The 18,777-nt window shown below is 42.9% G+C and overlaps 1 protein-coding gene and 1 long non-coding RNA gene across 3 annotated transcripts in view; both read left to right on the top strand.

Annotated features, from left to right (window-relative positions):
• LOC134441509 (uncharacterized) overlaps positions 1 to 18,777 on the top strand; it is a 258,170-nt gene that overhangs the window by 226,655 nt on the left and 12,738 nt on the right. The window lies entirely within an intron of this gene.
• The window catches only part of fbxo9 (F-box protein 9), a 29,406-nt gene continuing 12,738 nt past the window's right edge, over positions 2,110 to 18,777 (top strand). The window contains exons 1-8 of one of the 2 annotated variants that reach the window (XM_063191857.1): positions 2,110 to 2,286; positions 3,193 to 3,264; positions 5,240 to 5,311; positions 5,918 to 6,043; positions 10,559 to 10,616; positions 11,979 to 12,072; positions 13,353 to 13,480; positions 17,963 to 18,077. In XM_063191857.1, coding sequence (XP_063047927.1) covers positions 2,284 to 2,286; positions 3,193 to 3,264; positions 5,240 to 5,311; positions 5,918 to 6,043; positions 10,559 to 10,616; positions 11,979 to 12,072; positions 13,353 to 13,480; positions 17,963 to 18,077 — 668 coding nt within the window. In that variant the 5' untranslated portion in view covers positions 2,110 to 2,283. The remainder of the gene's footprint in view (positions 2,287 to 3,192; positions 3,265 to 5,239; positions 5,312 to 5,917; positions 6,044 to 10,558; positions 10,617 to 11,978; positions 12,073 to 13,352; positions 13,481 to 17,962; positions 18,078 to 18,777) is intronic. The other variant, XM_063191858.1, reaches the window with a different exon arrangement.

Below are 18,777 nucleotides of genomic sequence, written 5' to 3'. Positions count from 1 at the left end.
AAAATGTAGCTTCTGGTGTAGTGAACTACATTTCCACATTTTTGAAGCTTAGCTCACTACATTTCTGATGGTGGTAGCTTTAGTGTAGTGAAGCTTATTTTATGGTTGAGTAGCTGATAGCTTAGCTCACTACATTTTACAAGTAGCTTGCCCAACACTGATAATGATATATTATTAGAATTGTAATTAATATTAGGCTATTCCTTCCTCCTTTCAGATTGAATCATCTCACAAGGCTATCAGTTTTCCATGTCCAACTGACATGCTGAAAACCTTGAATCAGAAACACCATTGAAAAAGAATACAATTTAATACCAATACAATGTGAATATACAGATGACACAAAAAAACCCCACAAACATTAGTTTGAGACTCACTGCTCTAATGAAATCAGGGCTGTCATCTGATTAGTCATGTGATCAGGGTTGATAAGAGGCTGGACTCTAGTAGAGACGGTAGGCCTGTTTATTTAACTAGCCTATGAGAACTTTGACTCTGTTTGCAGCTGTTCGTCAGCCCGTCACCAAATTCACCAAGTCTGAACTCGATTGGACAAGAATTCTTCTCAACATGAAATTGGAAATGTTGTTCGACCCCATTACCGGAATTCTTGTGGTGATATTTAATGCTACTGTCAGGGTTGGAGCTCTAGGCAGGGCAAGCAGGGCATTTGCCCCTGGGCCCAGGGCCCTACTGTGTTGGGGCCCTATTTTGACCATGACAGCTGAGGCCGTGTGGGGGCCCTATCAGTGTTTCGCCCAAGGGCCATGTGTGCAATTGTTCCGCCACTGGCTACCGTCATGCAAGGTAGGTGGTACATGATGTACCTCAAATAATTGACAAGGGAGGGTGGGGCAGTGCTGTGACGCGGCAGCATGCTAGTACACATGTGCACACTACATGCCTGTGGACGGAGACCCAGGTTCGAATGCAGCCTGAAAGCGTGAAAGAAAGGCCAACTGGGAAACTCCAACTCCCAATGTCATTGTGACACAGCACTCCACAGCACACAAGTGCACACAATGAAATTGCATTTATGCCTCACCTGTGCAAGGGGGCAGCCCCCAAGGGCACCCCAAGGGAGCAGTGCGGCCGGACGGTATCATGCTCAGGGTACCTCAGTCATGGAGGAGGATGGGGGAGAGCACTGGTTAATTACTCCCCCCACCAATCTGGCGGGTCAGGAGTCGAACCAACAACCTTTGGGCTACAAGTCTGATGCCCTAACTGCTAACCCATGACTGCTCCAGCCTAGGTCACTGTCTCAGCTTGGGTCTCTCCAAAAAGGCATTGAATTCAACACATTGTTGTCATTATGCGCTGCGGTGCACGCCCGCGCGTGCACGCACACGCACACACGCACACACACACACACATACACACACACACAGGTAGTTACAAAACACTACTATACTGAGACATGTACAATAAACACACACACACACACACACACACAATACTAAATCCCTAGCCGGGCTTCGCCCTACTGGTGACGCAACGCCTTCGGCTCAGCTACACATCTGAAGTCTATGAAAATCAGGCAACTAAATCCCTACACATTTTTAAAAGGTGTGTGTGTGTTTATTGTAGGCCTACAGCACATGTCGCAGTATAGTGATTTGTAACTCTGTGTGTGTGTGTGTGTGTGTGTGTGTGTGTGTGTGTGTGTGTAGGCCTACAGCACATGTCGCAGTAGTGTTTTGTAACTGTGTGTGTGTGGGTGATTATTGTCAATGTCTTATTTACTATATGTTTAGTTTAACTGCACATGAAACTGGTCAAATGCAATTTCAAACTTCTATGCTAACCACATTTTTGACAATTAAGAACACTTGCCTTGACTTCACTTGTTTTGTGTAAGGGTGCACTAACACTTGAATGAAAATTAAAGGTGTGAGATTTATCATTGAGAAGTTTGAGATTTAACATTGATAAGTTGAAAAAAAAAGTGAGATCATTGCATAGGTCAGTTTTGATACATTCCACAATAATTGCCCATGTGCTGTGCACTGCAGGGCGCGTCCACAGTCATCTGTGATGTAAAGTTGAACCCGCCTTGCTGTCGTAATTCTCCTAGTCACGTCACGTGAACAAACAACACCAAATAAGTCAGTACAACACTAGCTGTGCAGACCTACAGTTCTTCAATTTCACCTTACGAAATGGCTGCAGTTTGGAGAGCGCGCAAATTCCCTCGTAGTGTTGTGCGCTTCTCCGACCGTGATCTGTAAATATTTCGTTGAAGGGACGTTTTGCATCGCAAGAACCGACGGATAAGCTGCCATGGTTGTACCCTGTATTTTTATCCTTAGCATTATAGTTACCAAAGTTAGCCACTTGAGCTAATATTAGCTAGCAAATGTCTGCGTGCTCAGCCACACACACCCCTACTGCTTAGCATGACGTGTCGGGCACTAGCTGCTCGCACCAGCTATAATGCTAAATAGTAGGCTCTTTTTCTGTTTTGGCATGCTTGTCGCAAATCATCTGTTCATTTAGCACAGCAGTGTGCACTTTGCAGTCGTCTGGTGACAACAGGGTTGCTATAAAAGTCAGAATCATGCAAAGGGAATGCTAGCACGATGCCATGAGTTTGGCATGACTTTGGAGGCAGCAGCACACAAACAAGTGTGTGTCCCACTCTGTGCGTCATCCTGTGCCACAGTGGGCAGGCATTAAACAAACAAGGCGCTTTCCAGGGGCTTAAGTAAATATAGCTAAATTGATAATGAAATTGTTATGGAAGTGACCTTTTAAGTTGTAGTCAGATGACAGTTTGACATGTACCCTAAGCCTACCTTGAACGGAGATAATGTAATGACATTGTTAGCAACAGTCAATATCTTGCAATGTGTTATACAGCATTATTTCGTGCACTCTGAACAACTGTTTATTGTAGACCTTAAAAGGTGCGCTGTGTAGAATGTGGCTAGAATGGGTACTGCAATTATGCTGCTCATTGAAACGATGCTGTCTATTACCAATTTGGATCTTTAATGATGAAAAGGGCAATTTGATCCAGTCATAATGAATTGGAATTTGGTGGTGGTGGTAAGTATTCATGATAAAGCTAACATTTGTGAATGGGCAGCATGAATTCTGGAAACAAACTACAAGACGGTGCACCTTTTAAGGAGTGTCGAGCCAGATATCCAGTGATGTGAGATGTAATGGTGTTATATGTGTTAACAGGCTGACACCAAGAGGATTTCTAGAGGCGGTGTGGAAGAGGGAGAAGATGAGACTGAGGACTCTCACCTTGAAGTGAGTACTGTTACGCCCCAAAATATGAAATGGCCCTAACAAAGGGCTAACAAAGAACCAACTTCAACCTTTTAAAGATAGAATCATCACCTTTTTAAAAGTTACCCAACCTGTGGGATTTTATTTACATACAAAGACATTACAAACACAGGCTGGAGAGGCAGCAGCCACACGTTCAACCAGAACGCCTCTGATGAGCAGCAGGGATCTGGAGTCTTTATCCAAGGGCTTGATTGAAGGGTCAGGTGTGTTCAATCAGGCCACTCCTCAGAGCACCCAACCAATTATCCAATCCAGGCAGGCTTGAGCAGGAACAATTACAAATACATAGTAGGCAGCCGTAACAGTACTAAAGAACTCTAAAATAATACTTTGTTACTTAAGTGTATTTAGGTTAGTTAACAGTGCAGTATGCAGTTAGCAGTGTAGTCTGAATTACTCAAGACAGGTTCAGGTGGGTGGAGCACAACACCCTGAGGCAAAGGTGTAGGCAAACATGTTTTAGTAGAGTAAGATGCATCAAGCCTGTGCATTTCCTGGATCCATGTGATGTCAGGTGAACGACCCTTTAGGAGACCTTAGGAGACTTTAGGTTGAGAATGAATGGTGTTCCCTTGGCGCTGTAGATGACGGTAGCGCACATTTTTTTGCGAGCCGTCACCAAATGCCACAGGAAGAGAAGAAGGAGTGGGAGGGACAACGCCCCTTTGGGAGACCGAACTTGAGCACACTCCTTTGCATTGGGTGGGCAGAGTTTGAATTACCTTATTCTACTAGCAGATTTTTGGTCAAGGTTTGGCTTGAAAAATGGTGGGCACATTATAATGGCAAAAAGTGGTGAGGACAAGCTGGGTTTATTTCAAAAGTGGTATGGACACGCCCCCACCTGACCACTTACGCCATAAAAGTTTACCTATGCCCTGAGGTGAATTACAGAGCCTGTCTGTTTTGCACATTGCAATTTACAGAGGAATGTAAAAACCTGACACTTCCCCCAGAAGAGCCTCTGCATGTGTCCTACCTACATTTAACCCTTGAATCAGTGGTTTTCAACCTTTTTTTAACGAGCGCCCCCTTGGACTCATCACAAGCCTGTCAACGCCCCCTTGACCTCATCATTATGCCATGTCCAGACCAAGAGCGAACTAAGCTGCCTGGTAGCGTGGGTAGCAGAAGAAGTTTCGCCCTGAAGTCGCTGTACTCGCTCGAGACGCAGCATTGACATGTTTGATTCAGCTAATCACATAACGGCTCTTGCTTGACAGCCTGGGACATTCGGAGATATGAACGTTCCGATTGGTTGTCGCCGAACAGCGTCAGAGCGAATTCGCCTGCGATTAGATTTAGTTTAATCGTCAAAATTCGCTCTGGTAGCGCAAGAAGCTTCGCTCCTGGCGAATTCGCTTTGGTAGCGCAGGTCGCGTGCCCTCCATAGAGAAATAATTACTTCCGTCGCTTCATTCGCTCCGTTCGCTCTTGGTCTGTACACGGCATAAGCCTGACACCCCCCCCCTGACTAATGCCCCCCAATGGCAACTAAGCACCGCCCTCTTTCAACTGTATCCTTCTCAACGCCCCCCTACAGCTCCCCAACGCCCCCTGGGGGGCTGTACCGCCCCCGTTGAGAAACACTACCTTAAATGAACTAGGTAGGTAGGCAGAGTAGATACTAGCCTGGCCGCAAGCCGACTGTTGACTCTGTCGAAGTCTGGAACAAGCTAAGAGGGATCTGTTTCCATGGAGTGTGGGTGATGGTCTGAGTGACCTTAGTCTGCAATTCATTCATTGGAGTTCCGAAATCAAATGGAAATTCAAATTGTGCTTCATTAGCATGGCTGTTACAATACAGTTTTGTAAAAGCATACAAATAAAAAGACAAAGACTGTGAATAGTGTTACGTTAACTTTAACCAATCAGTAACAAAGTCCTCGGGTGAGTTCTGTGTCACCAATCTCAACTGTTTGGTGCTTGGCAGAACCGTGAGCGAAACGAGCTAGGAGGGTTGAGCCAGACTACGTACAGAGCCCCATCCTGCTCCATGACTGAGGTACCCTGAGCATGGTACCGTCCCGCCGCACTGCTCCCTTGGGGCGCCATTGGGGGGCTGCCCCCTTGCACGGATGAAGCATAAATGCAATTTCGTTGTGTGCTGTGTGCAGTAAAGACTTGTGTGCTGTGGAGTGCTGTGTCACAATGACAATGGGAGTTGGAGTTTCCCAGCTGGGCTCTCACTAAAGTAGTATGAATAACTCAAGACAGATACAGGTGGGTGGAACAGAGCACCTGGAGTCCAAGCTGTAGCTTTGGCTTGAAAAATAGTGGGGCCAGCATGATGCCAAATTGTCCATTTATACTATTTTTGCATTATATATGTGAAAAAGGGACAAGCTAGGTTTATCTCAAAAGTGGTATGGAGACGTCCCCACCTGACAATCCACACCTAAAAAAGTCCACCTGTGCCCTGAGGTGAATTGCTGTGTCCATCTGTTTTGCACACTGGTGGAATGTGGCTGAAAACCTGACATTTCTCTGAGTGAGGGGCCTCTCTCTCTGCATGTGTCCCGCCCACGTTGTCGTTTTCTAACTTTTGAACATTGTAGGACAACAAGTCTTTCAACACGTATCTTTTTATCATTTCTACCTGGTGTTGTAGTTGGAGCTCAGTGCTTTCCGAGCCCAGTGGATGTCGGAGCTACTGCCCAGCGCTGGCTGTCGGGTGGTGAAGGGCCGCTCTCACGCAAGTGAACTGCAGAGACGACAGGAGGCCCAGGAGGAAAAGGTGGGCAATATGGTAGCACCACACACACACACACACACACACACACACACACACACACACACACACACACACACACACACACACACACACACTCTACTAAACATGTAATGCAATTAGGGGTGGGCATAGATTATTTTTTTAATCTAGATTAATCTCACTGTAATTATGAAATTAATCTAGATTAATCTATATCAAAATGGCTCATTCAGAATAGGCACGCTAGCGAAATAATGACGAAAAAAAAACCTAGGGGGTTTCTTAAGATGGCGCATTAGACCAGAGCTCATCTCTTTTTTCCAAAATGCATCTCATCATCAAAAAAATGGTTGATATTTGGTGATGGAAAAAAAAATCCCTGCAATATTTGAAAAGTGTTTCGAATATGTTAGGAAGCATTTACAGTCACAATATACTGACATTTCAAAATGAACAGTGCTATAAATTGTAGAGGCAAATACAGATACATCTATCAAACATTTAGACTATTTAAACAAAATGACCTCAACAATTCAGCATTTGAGAGAGAGAGAGAGAGAGAGAGAGAGAGAGAGAGAGAGAGAGAGAGAGAGAGAGAGAGACTACTAGATTTCTAAAGCTAGTTCTAGACCTAAGCACTGACCCACATCGATTTGGCCTAAACCTGACAGTTGTTCTCTGCGTTGGAATGCCAGCTGAGTTACAACTCCAAATGAATTCAGTTTGCAAAAAAAAAAAAATAATTCAAGCGCGACGACCGTGAGGTTGGCTTTATCAAGCGCAACAACCGCAAGGTGTATTACCGTCTGACATGAGTCGCAAATGCGCGATCATAACACAAACATTCAGCGAGAGTAGATATTGACAGTTTCAGTTTGACAATCTTCAAAATGTATATCACACGGAATGTTTTGCAATTATGGCACAGGCAAGATTTCTGGAACAGGACTGTTGTTTGCCCATGCAATGCGTGTGGAAATGTAGGCTGGTACACAATTATGTCTGCTTCACCTCAAACAATAACGTCTCTCTAGTCTACCAGTTATGAAAACGCACTAAAACAACACCTACCACGGCAGAGAGATTAATGTTTACAGCATGCAAACACTGTTCATATTTAGTAGGTCTGCTCTGCTGAGCAACAGGTGGAGAGGCAAAGTGACTGGAGGGCAGTCTGAAAGCGTCTGTCAATCGAACGCTATGGTGAAGCGCATCCCCAAACCCAAAATCCATATTTTGAGAATGGATTAACGTGCGATATAGTCTCACGTTATTGCAGCACGATAACGCCGATAACGGCCCACCACTAAATGCAATACTATTCTAAATTAACACACGCCAACCCGCCAAACACGGGTGAAAAATAATTTTGGCTAGTAGAAAAAAATACCTACCCGCCAATTTGGCTAGTAGCGCCCGAGTACAGTAAATTATGAACGGTAAACCGCTGCTCTGACGAACGTTAGACGGCGAGATTTCCTACATTACCCATGGACCCTAGCGTCACGACGTAGCCTCCCACCGTGGGCTTTCCAGTGCAGAGAGCGGCAACTCCATGCGATTGCACGCGCCAGGATTGAAAACATTTCAGACGATCAGCCTTCTGTCAGCTAAGCTGCGCTCACACTATTCTGACAGACTGCTCTCCTCCTATGCTCTCGTCGCTTTCGCTACAACCTTTTTTAACGTCACTACTGCTATTATTACTATATGAACCTTGCTGTAACAGGCTGCATTTTTGAAGCAGCGAGGCCCTGACCGTTTCAATAACAGGACGCAGATTATGTATAGAGCTACTTCTGTTCTGTAGACTATGTTTTGTGCGAGTGATGAGAATGTGTCGGGGGTTAGAGCAAGGTTCTGTGTGTTGGTGAATGCTAGTAGTAATTGTAACCGTAATAATAGTGACGTTAAAAATGAGTGGTTGTGGAACGAAATAGCAACAAGGGCAGAGGAGGAGAGCTGACTCTCAGAGTAGTGTGACCGTAGCTGTCAGTTCAGTTGTCTTCTGAAATGTTCCGAGTCCTGGCGCAACTAAGTTGGAAAGCCCACGCCATCGTAAAGACAAAAAAAAGCAACCAACGACGAAGCTGTGGAAGTAACAAAGGAAGCGAAGATTCCCGAGATATTTACTTTTAGTTAAACTAGGCTTCTTGTCATTTTGTTGCGCGTGGTAGAGAAGAACTCCTCCTCTCTCCCCTCCTTTTCCTCTCATCTCTTCTGTGTGGTTTGGCTGTGTGCTTGGTTACTGTATGTTAAAGGTCTGTTATGTGAGTGGCTTGTGTGATGTGATTCAGCTGTTTTCAGAGGAATTGAACAAAAACTAATCAAATTGATTAGGCCTAAGTAATGAAAGTAAAAAATAAAGCAGAAGTTAAAAAATAATTACAAATATAGCCTATAATATGCTTATTATGTAGGCATATAGTAGGCTAGCCTATGCAGGCCTATAGTGTATCTGTGTTGTAGAAATAGTTGAACAAAATGACCATAATAATAATAATAATAATAATAATAATAATAATAATAATAATAATAATAATAATAATAATAAAAAACTAGCCTAATGCATAGTTTATTTTGGCGAGATAAAAAAAATGGCTAGTTGAACTTCTGTTTGGCTGGTAAGAAAAAATGTCCACTAGCCAAATTGGCTGGTGGTGGAAAAAGTTAATTTAGAGCCCTGGTTGTGAGCAATCTGGTAGCACCACCACACACACACACACACACACACACACACACACACACACACACACACACACACACACACGCAGCCTACAAAACATGTAGTACTATTGTAGTAGTTGTGAGCAGGCCCAGCCTAGGAGCAGAGTTGTATAATGCCCCGTGTACATCGGGAGCGACCAACGCGAATGAAGCGACGGAAGTCATTCATTCTCTATGGAGGGTGCGCGACCAGCGCTACCGGAGCGAATTCGCCAGGGGCGAAGCTTCTTGAGCGACCAGGGCGACTTTTGACGATTAAACTCAAGCTAATCTTAAGCGAATTCGCTATGACGCTGTTCGGCGAAAACCAATCTGAACGTTCATATAGAGGAATGTCCCAGGCTGTCAAGACAGAGCCGTTATGTGATTAGCTGAATCAAACATGTCAGTGCAGCGTCCAGAGCGAATAAAACGAATTCATGGCGAAACTTCTTCAACTACCCCAGCTACCCGGTCGCGTTGGTAGCGCTTGATGTACACGGGGCATAAAGTAGAAGTAAATTACTCTCACAGGTGTAATTACAACACTAGTAGCATGATATTACAAAGTTGCGATTAGTTGCCAAGTTGCCAATTTCGATTATTATTTACACCCCTATTCTTAAGTATCGAAGATAATCGAATCCCTGCTTTAAGAAATCGTACTGTAGTGTACTGCAGTAGTGTTGACTCCATTCACACAGCCTCCACTGAACGCACAGAAAAAAGTCTGCGGCGCACCGTGCACCACAGTTCACTGTGGAGTGTAGACCATTTTTCCGTTCGCAGTAAACTGCATAAAATATTCATAATTTCCCCACACTGACCATAGAATAGGCTAGAGCAAAAAGCACACGCTATAGCAATGGTTGTGATAATTGATCTATAGCAATGTTTTGATGTGGCGCCTCTGCATGTCTGTTTTTTTATTTATTTATTTTGTATTTGTTTTAAATAGTTAAATCCTTAAAGGGACACTGTGCAGGAAATGGTCAAAAAAGGTACCTCAACTATGCTGCTCATTGAAACTGGGCTGCCTATTGCCAAATTTGATCTTTTCATGAAAGTTTACTGAGTAATATACAAATATTTTCTAGTATGGCCCAAGTACAGTAATTTGTGCAGCTAAAAATGGCTATTTTTGAAAATTCAAAATGGCAGACCATGGAGAAAATCCCCCTTTTCATGTATGAAAATTGCATTTTTTTTCAGTCATAATGAATACTTTCATGAAATATGAAATATTCATGAATATTCATGAAAAAGGTAACACTACCGAATGGGTTGCGTGAATTCTTGAAATAAACGACTAAAAATCTCACAGTGTCCCTTTAAATTGTCCTTGGTCCTGCTCTTTTTTTTGTTGTTTTATGTTTATGATGTATGTTCTAAACTGAAATAAAAAGAATGTTTAAAAACTTGCATTAATACACATAATGCCCACATAGACATGGACATTTCAAGACACGGGTAATAGTCAGGGAGAGAAATTACACAGAAAAACTACAGAAAAAAAATACAGAAAAATAAAAAGGCAATTGTGCAGAAACATTTTCTGTGAGTGATTATTCATCATTCACATGGCACGCATTCAAGTCAAGTCAAGTCAAATTGTATTTGTATAGCACATTTCATATTTACATAGACTCAGTGTGTTTATTAGGTAAAAGAAACACATCTAACAATTTTAAAAAACAATTAAAACATTAACAACCCAATAAAATTGCACAAAATAAGAGTAAAAGATGAAAATCATGAATTATAAGCTATAGAGAATAAAAAGTCATTCTGCTTGTTGGTGTTTTTTCTTTTCCCTCTCATCTAATCTCACAGGCCAGAGAACTGTTCCTAAGAGCTGTGGATGAAGAGGAGAATGGATCAGTTTATGAAGGTAATCCACAGTAAATATGTATGCGCCTGTATTGCCTTGTCCAGACCCAGAGCGAACTACGCTGCCTGGTAGCGTGGGTAGCAGAAGAAGTTTCGCCTTGAATTAGCTGTATTCGCTCCAGACGCAGCATTGACATGTTTGATTCAGCTAATCACATAACGGCTCTGGCTTGACAGCCTGGGACATTCGTTGATATGAACATTCCAATTGGTTTTCGCCGAACCGCGTCATAGCGAATTCGCCTACGATTAGATTTTGTTTATTTGTTAAAATTCGCTCTGGTCGCTCAGGAAGCTTCGCCCCTTGTGAATTCGCTTTGGTAGCGCTGGTCGCGTGCCCTACATAGAGAAATGATGACTTCCGTCGCTCCGTTCGCTCTTGGTCTGTACACGGCATAAGTGTCTCCACTGACAGAGATAGAGGATCACCAACTTTTTAACTATGCTGTACAACGCTAGAAATGCAAAATCCTGCTCTGCATAGTACATGTAACACATTATCAAACTGTGAACTTTATAATAAGACTTAGATTCTTTTTGTGTAATGTATGATTAAGTATTCATGTTACTCTTTTGGAGAAGACTTTGGCGAGCGGGCGCCCACACTCTGTGTTGACTTGCACACCTGTCATTGACATTTTGGTGGACGTAGCAAACAACAAGGACAAGCTGTTGCATGTTGCATGTTGGCAAAGTCATTCACACTTACACTTGTGTCATTCAAATGTTTTATTGGCATCTAATCTTTTGAGTTTTGTTGTCATCCATTTTTTTATATCTAAAAAAATGTAGAGCTGCATGGATAGAACAACAATGTTATATTTTCAAAGCAAGGGCACACTTTTTTTGTATTAGGCTATATATGGGTTCTAAATTTTTGTTTTAACCTGACTGCGCGAAACTAGCTGCGCACAACTCAACCTCTGATTGTTGGAAACCGCTGTCGGTCAAAAAATTAGCTCACGTGGTTGGCTGTCAGTGTCTTGCCCCTCCTCATAACATTGTGTTTACAAACACTGCGAACCTATGTATGGATTTTAAGCCTCATTGTGAAGCTGCTGTGGAATCCTTTTTCTCAGTTTCAATATTGCCGTAGTTACTGCACTTTGTCTTTGTAAGCACATGTTTTTTACAGTGTATGATAAAAATGTTGGCCCTGCCGTGGCCTAGCAGTAGGGCACTTGTCTACCATGCGGCTGACCCGGGTTCGATTACCAGCCCGGGTCCTTTGCCTTCTCTTCCCCATCTCTCTCTCCCAACACGCTTCCTGTAAACCATCTTGTCTCTACTCTCATAAATAAAGTGAAAAAGACCAAAAAAAAATCTTCAAAATGCTGATGACTTGCTGCTGTCTCCCCCTCAGCCATCAAGTACTACCGCAGAGCCATGCAGATTGTACCTGACATCGAGTTCAGGATCAACTACACGCGCTCACCCGATCCAGATGAAGAAGGAAAGTAAGTCATCAAACTATTGTTAGTGGTGGTGGTGGTGGCAGTGGCGGCAGCGGGGATGGCGGCAGTGGTAGTGGTAGTGGTAGTGGTAGTAGGGGTAGTGGTGGTAGTAGTAGTAGTGGTGGTGGTGGTGGTGGTAGTATTGCTAGTGGTAGTGGTAGTGGTGGTGGGAGTGGTGGTGGTAGTAGTAGTAGTAGTATACACTTCTTGCAGAGTGTGTATTGTAAGCTTGCTGTTACCAAGATGGTAATGACTTAATTCTTACATAGTGTGAGACCATCCCCAAGATGTGAAGGCCCAAACAGGCTCCCTCCTCAAGGTGGTAGTCGTAAGGATCCGAGGCACTCTGATTGTGGTGAAAAAAGGTTTAAAATCCTTTTAAATTCCTTTTTTTAATGGATAACAATTATGATGATGATGATGATGATGATTGCAACGATAATACATTTCTTCTTATAGTCTGGAGGGGAGCGAGGGAGACGGGGAGATGGAACTCCTAAATTACTTCATGATTAAACTGTTGTAATAGTTATTACGTAGGAGTAGGAGTACGAGTGTGTTGTTATTGTTGTACTCTGGAGGCGAGCGAGGTTGATGGGCAGATAGATGATGTCCTTAGCTACTTCATGATTAAACTGTTGTAATAGTAGTTGTAATAATGATGATGATGATTACACTGTTGTTATTGTAGCAATAATACTAATATTCTTGTAGTCTGGAGGGGAGCGAAGGGGGCAGGGAGATGGATGGAACTCCTGAATTACTTCATGATTACACTGTTGTTATTATTAGGTAGGAGTAGTAATGGTATCAGCAGTAGTAGTAGTAGTAGTAGTGCTATTGTGTTATTGTTGTTGTTGTTATTATTGTTCTGTACTCTGGAGGGGAGTGAGGTTGATGGGGAGATAGATGATGAGACACTGTTGTTATTGTTGTAATAATAATAATAATAACAATATTCTTGTAGTCTTGAGGGGAGGGAGGTTGTTGGGGAGATAGATGATGTCCTTAGTGCACGTACTTCATGATTACACTGTTATTGTTGTAATAGTAGTAGTAGTAGTAGTAGTAATAATAATAATAATAATAGTAATTGTAGTAGTAGTAATAATAATATTCTTGTACTCTGGAGGGGAGCGAGAGGGGCGGGGAGATGGATGTCTTCAGCGACAAAAAAAAAAATATATATATATATATATATGTATATTATTTTAAAAATAATGATGATGATTACACTGTTATTGTTGTCATTTTTAATATCATTTTTCGTCTTCTTCCTGTAGCCTGGAGGGGAGCGAGGGGGACATAGATGATCTGCTGAGCTACTTCATGCAGCAGCTGACTCTACAGGGCTCCTCACAGACCATCTGCGAGCCGGAGAATGAGGCCACCACACAGGTGCACATCTCAGGTGAGTGAGGACCACGGCACAACAGAAATCTTCATTAGAGTACGAGTATACACATCCCACCTCTCTGAGGCCAGGGGCAGGACAAAGATGCCTGATGAAGACCCTGTTTGGTCGAAACGTTGTATGATTTCAATACATTTTCAAAGCGGAGCTACAGTATGCGGACTTCTACTCTTTCCACCCACAGCACCAAAAAGTCAGAGAATGCGCACCGCATACAGTTAGGGCCAGAAATATTTGGACATCTGCACAATTTTCATCTTTTTGGTGCTGTACACCATCCCAATGGATTTGAAATGAAACAAACGAGATGTACATTAACAGCAGACTTTTAGCTTTAATATGGGGGTGTTTGCGTCCAAATCGAGTGAACTGTGAAGGAATTATGACATTTTCTATCTGTGCCACCCCTTTTTTAAGGGACCAAAAGTAATTGGACAGTCTAGTATTTATAGATCAAACTTTCAATGTTTAATTATTTGGTTGCAAATACTTTCCAGTCAGTTACAACCTGTAATTTGCAATCCATAGACATCAATAGACACCGGGTTTTATCCCTGGTGATGCTATAGTGAGCTCTATTGCAACAGTCTTCAGTTCCTGCTTATTCTTAGGGTATTTTCCCTTCAGTTTTGCCAGCAGCAAGTGAAATGCTTCCCCAACCGTACTCAGGTGAGGTGATTGACAGGGCCATTGAATATTATTCCACTTTTTTGGGGTAGAAATGGCTTAGTGGCTTTCAGATGAAGCTTTGGGTCATTGTCCATCTGCACTGTGAAGAATTGCCCAATGAGTTCAGAACCATTAGGTTTAATATGACATGATAATATAGCCTGAAAATCTTCAGAATTCATCCTGTGGCTTTTGTCGGTAGTCCTCATCATCAATAAATACAAGGGGAAAATAGTATTGACAGATACGCATGCCCACACCATGACACTACCACCACCATGATTCACTGATTGGGTGGTATGCTTTGAATCATGAGCAGTTCCTTCCCTTCTCTATACTCCTTTCTTCCCATTACCCTTGTACAAGATGATTTTTGTCTCCTCTGTCCATAGGATGTAGCTCAAGACCTATACGGTCTTTTTAAGACGTTGTTTGGCAAAGCCAAATCTGGTATTGCTATTTCTGATGCAATCAATAATTTACATCTTTTAGTGAACCCTCTGTATTTCCTATGGTGAAGTATTCCTGAATGTTCTTGATCTTTTTCTTGATTGTTGCCTTGGACATGTATCCACCGTTCACCTGGACAGTGTTCTACATCTGGCAAACTGTTGGGAGATGGGTTTTTGTTCACCAGATACAGAATATTGTCTGTCATCCACAGCATTTGTCTTCCATGTCTGCCAGGTAATTTGGTGTTGCTCTGGTATTTCTTTTTTCCAACATTCTGAACTCTTGAATTAATCATATTCAATGTTTCCCCATCTCTCAAATGGGTTTGTTTTGATTTTTTTCAACCTTATGATGGCTTGCATCACTGATGATGACAGGTGGACTTTGGATCTCATGGACATTCCGTAAAAATATATGGAAATGTAAATTGAACACTTCAAATGAACTCTAAGACCTTGTATTGACATCTTGGTGATGGTGTAGTAAGGGAATAACACACATCTGACTGGAGAATAGTTGAGAAGCCTACTGTCCAATTACTTTTGATCCCTTGAAAAGTGGGCAACACAGACAAAAAACGTTGCTATTTCATTCCTGTTAATGCGATATGGATGTTAACACCTTCACATTAACGCTCAGAGTCTACAGTTAATGCACAGCTTGTTTGTTTTATTTCAAATCCATTTTGGTGGGGTATAGGGTGTAAAAGGATGATAATTGTGTTGCTGTCCAAATATTTCTGGCCCTAACTGTACATCAGTAGTTCAGCCATGGATGGGGAGTGTAGGGAGAGGTAAGAGTGGGATTCGAACCTGCAACCATCTGACCTTAGGGTGAGGGTGAGCTACAGCAACCACTAACCTGAGAACATCATACCTGCACAGGAGCCTACGCATGTTTACATTACACATTAAGGCAGTCATGTTTACATTACACATTAACCGCGCGAATAGACCAGGCGCGATGTGATTCAAGCGACAGAGCGATACGCGCGATTGAAACGACTACAGTATGTCCGTTACAAGCAGAAGGCAAAGCATTCAAACATTCTCATTGGCTGTGGTCACTGACCTCTGTACAGTCATTGGCTGTCGCGGCTTGTCGCTGAACCGTGTCATAGAAAGTTGAAAGGATTTCATTTTCAACTTCAAACTGTCGCGCTCGTTGCGCATATCGCTCAAGTCTCCAGAATCGCTTTTGTCGCGCGACTCAATACAAAGCCAATTACTTACGTTGCTCGCCTCGCTCTTGTCGCGGTAGATGTATTTGTGCGGTTAGGCAGTCATGTTTACATTACACATTAACCCATTGATGCCTAAAGCAACTGGTGCCTAAAAAACGCCTGCTTGTTGGCCCTAAGCCCTTGTTGCCCTCAGCCTATAAAAACCTAAATATCTTAGCCTCTGATGCACATAAAAACATGAAATAAGTTACATTTAAACACTAAGACCCTCATCTTGCATTAGAGTGTGTTCATTCAGCTGTAACACACCCACATGTTTATTTAAAAAAGCTAAAATCTCAAGAGCCTGAATGCAGCGTATATGTGTCTCCAGGCACCAAAGGTCAAACAACATACAGTATACGAGTCATCAGGCTAAACTGGGTTAATGCAGTCATAACTGCTGCACAACTTGGCAACGTTGTCAAAATTTGACCAGCAACCCCTTGCACACATGCAGCCACGACATAATCCTGCCGCCATTACTGTGGCCAGCTTGAAGTTGACTGTCTCCACCCTGGCCAGCAGAACATACTTGTCCCCAATAGTGTTGAAGAAACCTGAGACGCACACAACCTTTACTGCACCACGTTATTCACATCGCTCACATGGTGACAAGTACAATCAGGTCACCGCAACTTCAACATCTATCTGTAATAATAATAATATCTGTGAGTGAATCATCTTGTTGCTGCTTCTGATTGCACCCCAAACAGGGTTTTCAATTCAGTTTAAAACATTTTTTAAAAAGTTAGCCACATGTGCCCCTATGTTTTAGGTCACTTCAACTTGAAAATCTGATCTTGTACATGTGTTTGTGAATGAACAATCTCATGACTGCTTCTGGCTGCACCCAAAACGGGGTTGCACAAGCAGTCAGTATACCGTACATCTTTGAAATACTGTATCTTAACCACACTTGTATCAATGCAAAATATTCTCATATAATGATTGAGAAATTATTAGCGTGTACACACGCAGGGTCGTCTAATGCACTGCTGAAAAAAGATACTTTAGATACTAGGGCTGCACGATATCAGACAACAATGCGATACTCGATAACAGCATGCAATACCTCGATAACGATATTTGAACGATATTTCGAAATATAGCTAGGCCCTCCCGTGGCCAACCGGTTGGGCACTCGCCTGCCATGTGACTGACCCGGGTTCGATTCCTGGCCCGGGTCCTTTGCCGACCCCTCCCCGTCTCTCTCCCAACTTGCTTCCTGTCCACCTCTCACACTGTCCTATCAAATTAAGTTGAAAAAGACCCCAAAAAATTTAATCGCCACTGATATAGCGATTTCGCTACATTTTCGATATATTGTGCAGCCCTAGTAGATACAGTAGATGCTGTACGCTGCAGTTTCTCCCAAAGGTCGTGTGCATTTCTGACAACATTCCCCAAAGCAGCAGGGGTGCATTTCTCGAAACCATAGTTGCTAACTATGTTAGCTACTTTGTTGTTTGCAATGCTTTTTCCCATTGGCAACTACCCAAGTTGCTAACTAGCTAGCATTCCTCTGTCTTTGAGAAGCTGTGTCAAAACAGATGTGTCTGTGTTTAATCAACCAATGCAATGTCCCACATGAGCTAAATCAAACATCGCAGTGCTATGTCGTAAGCGAAAGAAGCATATTAAAATGCTTTGATGCCAATGCTTCTTCGGAAAGTTCAGCTACCCTTTCTTCACTTATGTCAATTTTTTTTAAGCTTCTTATTATTTTTCGCTTGGCCAGTGGAGGAGAGACAGGAAGCTAGTTGGGAGAGAGAGACAGGGAAGGTTTGGCAAATTACCCGGGACAGAATCGAACCGGGGTTGCCGGCGTAGCTGTCTTGTTCCCAGCTGTTAGAGCCACGGCTGTGCCCACTTCTGTCAATTTTAGTGTGAGCATGCTGTAATGGGGCTGTAGGAGAAATGCAATGTCTTGATGCATGTGCGTGCATTCGTCTGTGTCTGTGTGTGTGTGTGTGTGTCTCTGTGTGTGTGTGTGTGTGTCACGGGAGGTGCTGAAGTATATCTTCATACAATTATGGGTCATGATTGTCTGTGTGTGTCCTCTAGTGTTGCCGCGGGAGGTGTTGATGTATATCTTCATATAATAATTGTGTGTGTGTGTGTGTGTCCTCTAGTGTTGCCGCGGGAGGTGTTGATGTACATCTTCCGCTGGGTGGTGTCCAGTGATCTGGACATGAGGGCTCTCGAGCAGCTCTCCCTCGTCTGCAGAGGATTCTACATCTGCGCCAGGTGGGGACACAGCACGCAACACACACCAGTCACTCTTTTTCTTTTTCTTTCTTTCTTTCTTTCTTTCTTTCTTTCTTTCTTTCTTTCTTTCTTTCTTTCTTTCTTTCTTTCTTTCTTTCTTTCTCTTTCACTATTTCTTTCTTTCTTTCTTTCTCTCTGGTCTGCAGGGGCTTCTACATCTGCGCCAGGTGGAGACACGCAACATAACCATTCACTCTTTTGCCCTTTCTTTCTTTCTTTCTTTCTTTCTTTCTTTCTTTCTTTCTTTCTTTCTTTCTTTCTTTCTTTCTTTCTTTCTTTCTTTCTTTCTTTCTTTCTTTCTTTCTTTCGCTATGTTTTTCTTTCATTCTTTCTTTCTATTGTTCTTTTTCACTTTCATTCTTCTTTTTGCTCTCTCTCTCTCTCTCTCTCTCTCTCTCTCTCTCTCTCTCTCTCTCTCTCTCAACAACCCCCCCACCCCCCCCCCCCCCCCCCCCCCAGTTTTTACTAAGTGCACAGGCATACACAGTCCTTTCCACCCTGGCTCTAAACACACAGGACTGACGATGCTACGTATCGCAGGGTCCAGTGGAGCAGATTAGTTTTGATGAGATGAGAGGAGTGGAGAGTCCTGTCAGGATGCATAAAGTATTTATCTGTGAGGTGCCGACATCAGCCAACGCAGACTCCTATAGACCGCTCTTCACTCCGCGTTTGAGTG

The sequence above is a fragment of the Engraulis encrasicolus genome, chromosome 24 (genome assembly GCF_034702125.1).
Source record: "Engraulis encrasicolus isolate BLACKSEA-1 chromosome 24, IST_EnEncr_1.0, whole genome shotgun sequence".
Classification (NCBI taxonomy): domain Eukaryota; kingdom Metazoa; phylum Chordata; class Actinopteri; order Clupeiformes; family Engraulidae; genus Engraulis; species Engraulis encrasicolus.
The sequence above is the reverse complement of the archived record's forward strand: the minus strand, read 5'-3'. Positions and strand labels throughout refer to the sequence as shown.